Genomic DNA, 12,178 nt, shown 5'->3' with positions numbered 1-12,178 from the left:
TCGTTTTTGGAATATCATCTTTTTACGTGGATAGTATTTTTCTATATCTCTGGTGTTCTGCAGAAAACTGAATGTTTGACTTGCTTGTCTCAGGTTGTTACTGCTCGGTCTTTCAAGAAAAAAGCAATAAACTGTGAGAATTATCAGAAAGTTTTGCCTTTTTGTTTTATTTTTAATATGATGCATATCACAGTAAATCACGTAGATGGCCTCGTTCTGAAGGGATGCATGTTTCAACATAACCACACAAGATAATTTAATTAGGATAAAGGTAAAATAGTTTAATAAAACAACAAAATAATGACCAATGTCAACAACTTTTACCATTTTTTCTTAAAATTTGTTGAAAATCATTTGGTGATTTAAACAGAAAATGTTGGTCAATGTTTGTTAATGTTGGAAAAAGTTATTTTTTAATTAAATCATATGAAAAATATTCTGTAAAACCTCAGAATATATTTTTATAATGTTTAGCAATGAACAATAATAAAGACATATAGATAAATAATAATAATAAATAACACTGAAAACCTTTATTTTATTTATAATAAATGTTTTAAATACATATAACTGTGAATGTGGGTCAGAATCGTTATAATTTGCTATCATGATGATGAAATTTGGTTTCATCATCAGAATCATTCAGTCGTCATAAAAATGTAACAAAATAAAAAAATTGGTGACACTTTATTTGAAGGGGTGTGAATATGAACATAAAGGAGTCTTTATGAATGTTTATGTTGTCATGAAGTGTCATTCAGTAAATAATGACACTTTTAATGCAAAGTTGCTCTAAAAGTTGCATTGAAAGTCCATTAAAAGTGCCAACTTTGCATGATGTTGTAAATTATGATAATTTAATGCAAATAAACACCCCTTCAAATAAAGTTGATAGGTATTTTCCTAGAACCTACATAAAAGAACCACAGACAACGTATATGAATTTTTAGCCGACTTCTGCAGAAGGAGAAAAACTCTGTCAGCTCCTCCGAGCTGTTCACAGAGCGTTCTGAAAACCTTCAGTTTGTTTGTCTCTTTTATTAGCAGAAGAGAGAAAGGTGTGAACAGGAATGGAGGGGGTGAAACCCACATCCTATATTCACAGTAGGATGTGAATTCAGACAGACAGAGGGGAGACACAGAAACTAAATTAACACATACTAGGTTTTACAGCTCAGGACTTTCCCAGGAAGATCTAAGTCACCATCTGTACAAACATGCTTGATTAAGGAAGATTTACCTTTTGTCTCCCAAGTTTCAACAAGTTTGAACACTAAACCTCTAAATATAAACTAGTAACATAAACTTATAAATATAAGAATGATAACAAACATAATAACTCTAACAAAAGTGTTACCAAAAATGTAGTTCTTGTTAGAAATTACCAAACATTTACTCACTTATTGGTGCAATAATAAATTTCATAAATTATATTTCTTTAATTATTACACACCATATTGTGTAATTATTAATTAAATGACACTAAGTGATTTGCATAGTTTTACTGTCAACAACAGCCTATTTGGTATAATGAGTAATTTTGATCATATGTATATTTTATTTATATAATAATCATTTTGCGTGTCGGATAACCGCCCCTTTAAAAATCCTCTGATCTTACTCCCAATTTATTTTCACAATTGCTTTAAATAAAAATGTTTGACAATTTCACCTGATATCTTTGCTAGATTTTATTTAGAAAAAAGTGCTATTCTCGCGTTTAATAAAATAAAAATCAAAGAGTTTGCCATAATTTTATTCATATCTGAACATGATTCCCATTTCCTAGAACAAACACCAGTAAAAGGAGCTGAAGAACTTTCCAAAACTTTAAAGTTATAGTATATTTATTCTGCATTGTGTGGAGATATCCCACCTTTTGTCATGTTATGACCATGAAGTGGTTTTTCATTTATTTATTTATTACAGCGCAAGTAAAATAAAAACCTGGTTTACATTAATTTTTCCAAATAACTACATCAAAACTTTGACGTGTATTTATATTCAAAGTTGACAAAAACTTTTGAGCATTTCGTTATTGTTTTTTATAAAGAATTACATTTATGCTTCTTGCATTCTTTACCATCAGGAACCTGCATTGTAAGGTTCTTGCATTGAACCTAACAATGACAAACCTTATCAGGTTTGTCTTAAAAAGAAACAAAAAAGGAATAATTGATGTTAAAGCTGCAGTCGATGTGGTTTTATTATGGCTTAATGAAATACTTTCTGCTCCCTAACAGTAATACCTCCCTCAGTATTTGTAACCTTTTTTTTTTTTGCTTGGTAAGGTTGTGTTTCTACAATGCAAATAAAATTTGAATGCTGCATTTTGGAAATCATTGGAATGATTTGATCCATAACAGGAGTAAAACAAGAGGCACTGAACTCAGAAATGTTTTCATGAATGGAAAGGTGAGGCACAGAATGTGACACCCTTTCATTTTTGACTGTTAGAAAATAACATTTGAAGTATTCAACCACTGAAACTTCAAATGAAAACCAAGCAGCACTGAAACTGAAAACCGTTCTCAATTAAACATATTTCAAGAGCAAAGCTTCAATGTCTGCAATCCAGATGATGAAAGTAAAACTAAAAATGACATAACTTTGTTTTTATAGAAACAGCGTTGCCCAAGAATTTGAAACTGTCATGATTCATATCTGCCAAAGATAAGTGACAAAACAAAGATGGACTGATGAATCGCGCTTTGCTTTTTGATTCAGATTGTTCTTCACAACGGACCAAAACAACCAAAACAGACTAAAGCTATGGCGTCATAATCATTCCAAAAGTTGAGATGGTAAAAGCGAGCATATGGGTCGATGCACGCGCAGAATTTCTCCATGAGTGTAATGGAGATACCCGGGAGCGTAAAAAGAGATCCAAACGTGCGCGTGCGAAGAATTTCTCTGCTTGCAGAGCTGGCTGGAGAAAGTTTCTGCTCTCTGCTCGGGTGTAATGGTTGCCAAAATGCACTTGTATGATATCATACAAGTTTTTGTATGGCATCATAATCGTCATTAACGTTCGAAATACCAGAACGGACCAAAACAGCTAAAAGACAAAGTATCAATGTAAAAAAAAATTTATATGGTATGTTTTTAGTAAACATACCAAAAAGGACGTGAAATACAAGTCAGTGGATAATGGGAAGAGAACAGCAGTTTATATCATGTTAGACCAACAGTTGATACAAACCCTAACAATCAGGTGCGAGTCCTCCAACCTTGTCCTGCATTAAAAAGAGAAATTGCTGTAGGAACAAAATAGTGCTTGTACCTGTTACAATTTTATTTATTTATTTATTATTTTTCGAGACATTGAATATGAAGGTGATGCTCCATGACCACACATTTTCTCCCTCACAAAGCAAAATTCATGGTTCAGATCTTAAAGCAGCAAAGCCACCCCACATCATCACACCCCCACCTCCATGTTTGACTGTGGGTTTACTAATATTAGAGTTATGCTAGAGGGGACAAAACACCTTCCAGAAACATCTGGGGTTTTTTTTTATCTCAAACAGAGATCACATTTACTGGTTTTCAGTAACTGTAAGACGAGGCTTTGTGTTTCTTTTTTGCTGGAAACATTTGGCCTTAAAGTTCTTCCGTAGAGGCAATTATTCCAGTGTTTTTCTTATTGTTTAGCATATAAACTATGACCTTGAGTGAGGCCTGTTGTTTTCCTTAATGAAGGAATCATAATTTGTTTTTTTGTTTTTTTTAAATGTTTTCAATCTGGTTCTCTCTGTCTAATTATACATTCTGGTTGATTATATAAAAAATTTAAGAGTAACAAGAAAAATAAGAAATGTGTAATAGTGTGGATTCTTTTCACAACATTAAAAATTAGTCCAGACTGTTGTCTTTGTTTTTATTATAAAAATTTATTTTGAAAATAGTTTTTTTATAGTTTTTTGCATTATTTGTCTGACAAACAAATACTTAATTTCTAATTTAAAACATTTTTTCTCTGTATACAATAAACAAAATGTGGAAGCAATTCAGAAGGTGTGCTTGCTATAGATTTTCCTAAATTTTATTATTTTAAAGAAATAACCCAAGTTATTAAAAAAAACATTTTATTCACATTCTGCCACTATATACATATTTTAAGCTGCTTTCTGTTGCTATTTTCAATGTTTAAGATAAAAATAGAAAAATAAAAGCAATCTCCGATACTTTCTTAAACTCTGTCTTCCTTGTTTTGTTTTGTTTTGTTTTGTTTTGGTTCTGTTTGTGTAAAGTTGTATTTTCTGCAAAACGTTGTTTAAAGCATCGTTTTTTAATTAGGAAAACATGTAGACACAAATTTATGTGCACTTGTCCATGCACTTGGTGTTTGTGATTGTTGTTACAGGTAAAAACCAGCAGGTGGCGATAAAAAAAACATTGAGGGATTTTTTTTTTTTCCATTTCCGGAACTACAGCTCTTCCTTTTCCTGTCGGCCATTTGTCGCAAGCGGTGGGTATCTCCTCGGCTCTGGTTTCTAAACGTTTTAAAACATCACTTTCAGTTTATCACGGCAGTGTTTTATGGTATTTGTTGTAGTTCATGTTATATTAAACTATCTAGTTGTTATTTGTTGTCGCTAGCTGCTGTTATGTTGCGTGAATAAAGGATGTTCGTGTGTGTAAAGCAGCCACATGCGGCCGTGCTGTCCGCATGCTAACGGGGCTAGCCGCTAGCTGCTGTGTTGGTCCCTGGTTTCCGTGATAACATCCATGTCTGCATTATGCTTCTTACCTTTCTAAAATCACATTTCCCTGAAACCATGCGGCTATAGAGCCCTCTGTTTACGTTTTTTGTTTGTTTTCCAGGTTTGTAGTCGACAACCTGCACAACTTTCAAAATGCAAAACGACGCTGGTGAATTTGTGGACCTGTACGTCCCTCGCAAATGGTGAGTTTTTATAGTTATTCATCTTAACTGTAGCTATAGCTGTAGGTTAGAACTAAAGAAGCTGCATAATTATAAACATTCTCACGTTTCTGACTCAAAAGAAAATGTAAATATTAATTAAGAACTGCATGTTTTGTCAGTATGTTTCTTATATAAATGGCTCGCGTTTTTCATTGCTTCTAAAAGGCCGATTTTTGAGTAGAGCGTTTTGGCAACGAGGCAATTAAAGTTATTTTATGTGATAAAAATCTAAAGAAATTGAAGTGGCAGGGGATAAAAGGAAAGGGTTCAATAATTGATCAACATAATTTTATTTTAAGGGGATAAAACTGTAAATCTCTTATAAAACATAATTGCATAATCTTTAAACAAGATCAAATGTTTACTTCCCTTAAATAAAACTAAAAGGAGGTAAAACGGAGCTCAGGTTGACCTTGAATGGGACATTTTTTGTAATTTAGGGGTATATGTATATATTTTTCTTTTTTTTTCTTTAAAATAAAATGCACATTGTAAAAAATAGACTTTGATCAAAAATAAAATAAAATTCATAAAGTGACAAATACAGTATAACGCACCTCCAAATCTATAGTAAATGTTTACAGGTAGTGATTTGCTTCATCTGCTTGAATAAAAACTTTTTAAATGCATAATTCTCTTTTAAAGTAATACTTAATGCTTTTTTTCTAATGTTCAAGCCTTTGACTTCTCTATAATCGAAGTGTGATAGAACTGTACTGAATAAAATACTGTTATGTCAAGTGTCCTATTTTCTCTTCRAGTACTTGGAATAAATAAGCTTTTGTTTTTATTTCTTTATTGCTAAACTCACATTTGAAAGCATGTTTTTATTTAAATCCTCAGGAAAATGAAGCATTTCTTTAGTCAGATGTAGTTTTGGAGATCGACCATAGAAACATACTTCAGCTTAAAATCATCTAAACGGCGCGTGTTCAGATGTGCTGTAGTTTATTTTGCATTCACAAACAGATAATTAGGTTTCAGTTATCTTTAAGCCATAAATGACTCGTACCGCTGGCAGATTCAGATTTAAAATGACGTTTCTTTTAGAAGAGTTTCTGGTTCAACGCTTGTAAATTGAATTTTATACCACAGATTTAATCCGGTTCTAACCCTGCAGGCCTAGTTGGTCTGCTGCGTTTGCAAAGAGAGGAGAGGTCAGATCTGAGCCACAGCAGCTCGTCGTCATTTCTTCTGCTGCTTTACCTGCTGGGCAGCTTGTTACCTCTAATAGGGCAAGCTGTTTAACACTTAATAGCCATAGGGAACCTTAAATGTAAATCTGTATGCGAGTTTTTCTAAATTATGTCATTCTCACCAGCTAAGTCTGGATTTTTAAAACTAAGGTCGACAATTTGGGGCGACAATTTCCCCACAGTGTTACTTTTGGATAACTTAAATGTACAAAATCTAAAAACTAAACATTGCAACATCTCTACCAGAATACTCCGGGATTCAGCCGCCTGTTTGTCTAGTTCCACTAACATCTGAGCCTGTTAAGTTCCTGCTCTGTCACTGACAGATCAACTAAATCTGTTGTTGTTGCAGCTCTGCGAGCAACAGAATCATCGGCGCCAAGGACCACGCCTCCATCCAGATCAACATCGCTGAGGTAAAGTCAGACACCTACAAGAATATTAAAGCGTTTCGGTTCGTCTGGCCTGTTTGTGCCATTCCATATTTTGAAAGCCAACAATATTCATAAAATTGTCAATTTAATATCATTTATTTGGCTCAGACGTCGGCATGGATTTGTGATTAAATTAAAAAGAAATCATTCCAAATATCGTCGTCTGGAGGTTTTGAYGATCAGACGCCAGAGCTGTGTTGGACGTTGCAAAACTTTATTTTTATTGCTTTGTGTTGAGTAAATGAAAGAAAATGTATCTGCTGCTCAGCTCAGTCACCAACTCCATAAAAATAAAATGTATAGCTACATTTTAAAATAGTATTGACCAGGTGTGACATGATATATTTTACTGGACGATAAATTGTCCCAGAAGTTATTGCGATAAATTAGAATGTTGCTCTTTTAAGACCTTATAATGTTTATTGCATAATATTGCAAGAACTCATTCTCAGAGATATATAAATTTTAATTTCTAATTGACATTTAACACTGGAAACTGGAAGACATTTTAAATATCCAAAATAAATAACTAAAACAACAAATAAAATAGATTATGAAGAAACAAACTTTTCCTTCAAAAAGAAAAGGAAAAACAGCAGACTGAAGATTTTTATCATCCAGTTTTTGGTAGAAAGAGAGAAAAGAAAAGAAAAAACAATAAATTATGCAAATGGGAATTATTGAGCTCGTTTTAATTTATCTTACGATTGATTTAGGCAGCATCATTTAATCTTGCATATCCTCTGTAATTGTTTTCTCGCTGGACTTTTCTGCCAGTCAAAAATAAAAAATTTGAGTTGCACGCACATCTTTGTGTTTTGTCTGGCAACAAGTTGCTATTACAGGGTTTCTGCAGGTTTTACCAACTCAAATTAAAGACTTTTAAGACCTTAAAACCTTTATAAATGAATTTAAAACCTGTATCATGACTAAAAAAACATAGTTAGCTGCCAACGGCATATAGCAGCTAGACGGCAAGAAAAAAACTAAACCATTATTAAAGGCTTTTTTTGTGTAGGGTGTCTGCATATTCTTAAATGTGCTAGCTAATGAAGAAAAAAATTAAAGGGAATGGTAAATAAACTAAAGGAAAAATCTGACAAGATTTCTTGTTAATCTCACAAGTAGCACYATTTCATTCATGAAGCTCTTAAAAAGTCTTAAATTTGAGTTATTGAAACCCTGACAAACCGACGCTCGATTCCTTTTATTTAGTTTTCTTTGGCAGATTTGGAAAAATTTCATTCTCCCCATAAAGTATCAACCAGAAACAGGATGTTAGAAGTTAGAGCTGCTTTCCTCCCTCTGGTGGTGACTTTGTGGCACTACAAGCTGGAAAGCCGTGCAGTAAAAACATCCGAACATCCATCGAATGTTTAACGAAGCTGATGAGCATGAAGGAGCATGAAGGCTGCGTTTTAGGGGTAATTTGCATAAATTTGGTTTCAACATTAAACAGCAGAATCTCCAGGCAGCCAAGGAGGAAAAAACCTGCGTTGCTGTCGAGTCCCAGTTGCTGGACGTTGATCATCAACCAGACAGAAACAGATTGATGAGTTTTGTTTAGTTTTGCTGTAAACAGAGATGTTGTTGTTGTTGTTGTTGGTGGGACTCTGTGTCAGCTGACCAGGTCAGGCACTTCTGCTTATTTTAAACGCTTGCATGCAAATCAGACCTTTCTGTTTCCACTCAATGAGACGTTTTTCCCTTCCTAAAGGGTAAATATGAGTAGAAATGAGTCCCTCTGTTTGGTTTTCTCCCTTTAGGTCGACAAAGTGACCGGCCGCTTCAACGGTCAGACCAAGACCTACGCCATCTGTGGAGCCATTCGCAGGATGGTACGTCTGCATGCGCAGGAGCTTATTTAAACTAAACTGTTCAAATATTTTTAGTTTTTAGCTGATAAATGAACCTATTTCAAACTTAAAAGAAGATGAGAGCAAAAAAACTGCAACACTTTTGCAGATTTTTCTTTTCATACAATATTAGAAATGCATTAAAAACACAAATAACTAATTTTTAAAATAAGAAAATAAACGTTTTATTGCCTAAAATACAATACCAGCTTTCCTTTGGTGATCATTTGTAGCAAAGGAAAAATATTTCAAACATCATCATTTCTGCTTGATTTAACTTCAGTACATTGCAGAACTAATCACTTTATTCTTTCAGAAAAACAAATTAAGAGTTTTTGTATTTTTTTAACAGAATTTGAATCAGGCGAAGCTAAAACTGCCACTAAAGGAGTATTTACATATTTACAAATAAAGGATTTTTTACATCTTAAATGTAGATGTTTATAATTTTGTTCAGTTTTTTCTAAACTTTTTCTCTCTTTTTGAGTTTTCATATTCCAGTTAGCGATTAATCAATAGCTAAATTAGTTGGCAATTATTTCTATAATCATTTAATCACGATTAATTTGATTAACTATTTCAGCTCTAATGCTTTTAAGCTGATCTTTTCAGACGTTTTTGTTAGTTTGATGCATTTGATTTTTATTTTATTCTAGAAATAAATTCCCATCAACACCTTTCTTTTTAATTTGCTTTAGTTATTAGTCAATGTTTTTCATTTGGTCTAGTTGGGTCAGATTTACGCATAAAGTGTGAAAAACATTCACATATTTATCTTTAATAGATTCTTCTGAAGGCTTAAGATCATCCAGTTCTAGTTTATTTTGTGATGGTTTTTTAGGACATTTCTCTTTAACTTGTATGTGAAGTTCCAGGTAAATGGACCCCTTGGTTTTAGCGCCAGGTGCTTTCAGACGGGACTCTTTCCACTCTGTTTGACTCGGTTTCACTTCTTGTTGCTGTTTTTATTTCATCTTACCTCTGGTACTTTCCTGGACATTAAACATCTGCTGCGTTTTGATTGGCTGAAGGACACGCAGGTTCACTGATTACCTTCCCCATGTGGAGTTCAGGCTACAGGTTCCTCGTGTTAAAAGGAACCAAATCGGTTTCAGAACTCTGTCCAAACACAGCAGGACAGATGAACCAATAATCTGCAGAGCAGCCATAAACGTTGACAGAAATACACCAGGACAGTCCGGCCCGCTTCCTGTTGGCGCTCCAAAACCCGGGAATGTGTTGAAGGCATCGTGCTTTAGACGCACTTTTAAACTTTACTTACTGGCAGCTCTCAGAACGTGAAAACACACAGTGAGTCCATAGGAACCCAGAGCATCACACGGTCTGATCCGGCAGCAGAACCTTCACTGGTTCTGACTGGGAACGTCCCAGAAGAGGAAAATGGATTCTGATGTTTTATCTCAGAATTCTGGTGGGATTTTTGGTTTGGTTTTGCTTTTTGTTGCTGTTTTTTATTTATTTTCTCTGAATTCTGACGAGAATCTTTGTTTTCCCTGAGTATCCAGATGTTTTTCGTTTTTTTTTTTTTTTGCTCAGAATTTTGGCGGTGCTTAAGTCAGAGTTTTGACTTTTTTCTGTTCTGAATTCAGTTTTTTGGGGGGTTTTTGTTAGAATTGTCAATATTTTTCTCAATTCTAACTTTAAGGTCAGAATTTTGGCTTCTTTTTTTTTTTTTGTCTGAATTTGATAAAACATTCAGAATCTTGAGAAATCAACAACATTCTGATTTAAAAATTTCAGATATTTTTCTCAGAATTCTGACATTTTAATTGAGAATTCTGATGATTTTTCTCTTAATTTTGACTTTTTTCTCAGAATTGTGAGAAATGGGTCRGCATTCATTATTTATTTGTTGCCCTCTTTCTCTTCCGTGTAAAGTGAATAAAATCGGCGGTGCTGAACCTGAACCTCTGCAGTTTTTCCTAAACTTTCCTGTTTCTGCAGGGAGAATCTGACGACTCCATCCTCAGGCTGGCCAAGGTCGACGGCGTTGTTGCAAAGTAGGAATTTAATCTCTAGTTTTCTGCCTGAAACTTTAAACACATTCAGATTATTATCCTGTAAACTGTTTAGTTTTATCATGTCAGCTGCTGACTGGCCTCTTTTAAATAAAGTGTTAATACAAAACTGCTCTAATTGGACTAAAACCAAATCTAGAATCTAATATGAACAATGTGGAAATATTTCCTAGAGTTTAATTTATCTGAAAAAAAATAAGTTTTATTCTTCCAAGTTATTAATTATTCTCTTCTGTGATGAGATTTTAAATATAAACGGTAATTAGTTTGTTGATTATCTCAAAATGTTCAGTTACTGAAACGTAACCAAAGTATCAGCTGGTTTTGCTGCATTTAATACATAAAGTTTATTTGTTTTGGTCATTATTTTATGCTCTAACTTCTTTTTTCTTATTATTCGTCTTGCAGGAACTTCTGAGTGTCACGCTGGATGAATCTGTGGAACGTTTGTTAAATAAAATGGAAGAAAAAAAGCAACATTTTGTTTGTGTTTCATTAAGCAGTGAATATTTTGAACCTGTTTATTTGACCTGCGGCTGCAAGACGACACGACGGATCAGCTTTGAATTAATGCCTTTAACAGTTCAGATGAGTGGATTATCTGGGATTATCAGATTATACGTATAAAATAAGATGATATTTTCTATTTAAACTTTCTTCAGCAGTAAATTGCAGATAAATTAAGATATTTTTAGTCATCTGTATGTAAAATATATCCGTCGGGTTGAATCTCAGCTGCTAGCAAATTAGAAACATTGCATTTAAAAATAGGTTTATGTTTTTATTTAGGTTCATGATTTATGTCTCGTTTGTGAGATGCTGGTTTTTCTTGAAGTCGTGTTTTATTTAATATGCAAGACAGTTAATTCCTGTTTTGATGATTTTCACTATTACACTCAAACATTTATTTTTATTTTTTTTGTGGTTTCAAATCTTAACTTGTCTGTGAAAGTGTCCAAAAATTTATATTGTAGTTATCGGCTTTAAATACTTATTGGTCTATACTTGGGTTCTGCAGTGTTTATAATCCAGAGACATTTTTCCTTTCAGTTCAGCATCTAACCTGCTTAAAGCCACAAAGCATTCATTTTTTGATAAACATCTAAATTAAATTTAGATTAATTTATATTTTTAGGCATTAAAATGAAGCACAATAGAAGATGCATCTGGAAAATAATGTTTAAAAATAGATTTCCCACAAGAATGTAAATACTGGTATTTCATTGAGAAAATTCAATTAGTCATTAAAAACATTTCTAAAACCTACATTTCTTTTTATGTGTTAAGGTAATTTGATTTTAGCTATTTAAATTATATCCCATTATAAATAGTCATACTACAGAGTCTCAGATTAACAAGATTTACTTCAATATAAGGAGCAGCTCGTTTATTTGTAACTTGATCTGCCATGTTTCTCGTGTTTTCTAGTTTAATTTCAAACTGCAGTTATTTTTTTCCGCCATCAGGGGGCAGCATTTGATAAATCTAGCACGCAGAAGAAGACGTACCCCTTATTGATGCCGCTGTAGTAACTTGCTAACAACCGACCGAGGATTTATTTTAATCTTTATAAACGATTAATTAGATCAGGTGTCCAAAGTATTTCAGAGGAACATTTTCACAAACATACAGCAGAAATTAATCCTCATTTTATTAACCATTTATCTTAATTTGGAGAAAATGGAACTACAAACCATCCACACTTCCCGTGAAATGGTGACGT

At 33.3% G+C, this 12,178-nt stretch overlaps 1 protein-coding gene across 1 annotated transcript; it reads left to right on the top strand.

Moving 5' to 3' along the window:
- The first annotated feature begins 4,380 nt into the window (after window positions 1-4,380).
- On the top strand, window positions 4,381-10,934 carry rps21 (ribosomal protein S21). Its single transcript, XM_008404290.2, has 6 exons — window positions 4,381-4,471; window positions 4,828-4,909; window positions 6,479-6,542; window positions 8,327-8,398; window positions 10,382-10,437; window positions 10,864-10,934. Exons 2-6 carry the CDS (start codon window positions 4,860-4,862, stop codon window positions 10,871-10,873), a joined length of 252 nt encoding a protein of 83 aa, XP_008402512.1. The 5' UTR covers window positions 4,381-4,471; window positions 4,828-4,859; the 3' UTR covers window positions 10,874-10,934.
- Window positions 10,935-12,178: the final 1,244 nt, after the last annotated feature.

The sequence above is a fragment of the Poecilia reticulata genome, linkage group LG2 (assembly GCF_000633615.1).
Source record: "Poecilia reticulata strain Guanapo linkage group LG2, Guppy_female_1.0+MT, whole genome shotgun sequence".
NCBI lineage: Eukaryota > Metazoa > Chordata > Actinopteri > Cyprinodontiformes > Poeciliidae > Poecilia > Poecilia reticulata.
The sequence above is the reverse complement of the archived record's forward strand: the minus strand, read 5'-3'. Positions and strand labels throughout refer to the sequence as shown.

Bases quoted from the DNA above. Each gene is read 5' to 3' on its own strand.
- rps21 (XM_008404290.2), top strand. From the start codon at position 4,860: ATGCAAAACGACGCTGGTGAATTTGTGGACCTGTACGTCCCTCGCAAA. The intron at 6,543-8,326 runs GTAAAGTCAGAC...TTCTCCCTTTAG, and splicing joins TCCAGATCAACATCGCTGAG to GTCGACAAAGTGACCGGCCG. The intron at 8,399-10,381 runs GTACGTCTGCAT...CTGTTTCTGCAG, and splicing joins GTGGAGCCATTCGCAGGATG to GGAGAATCTGACGACTCCAT.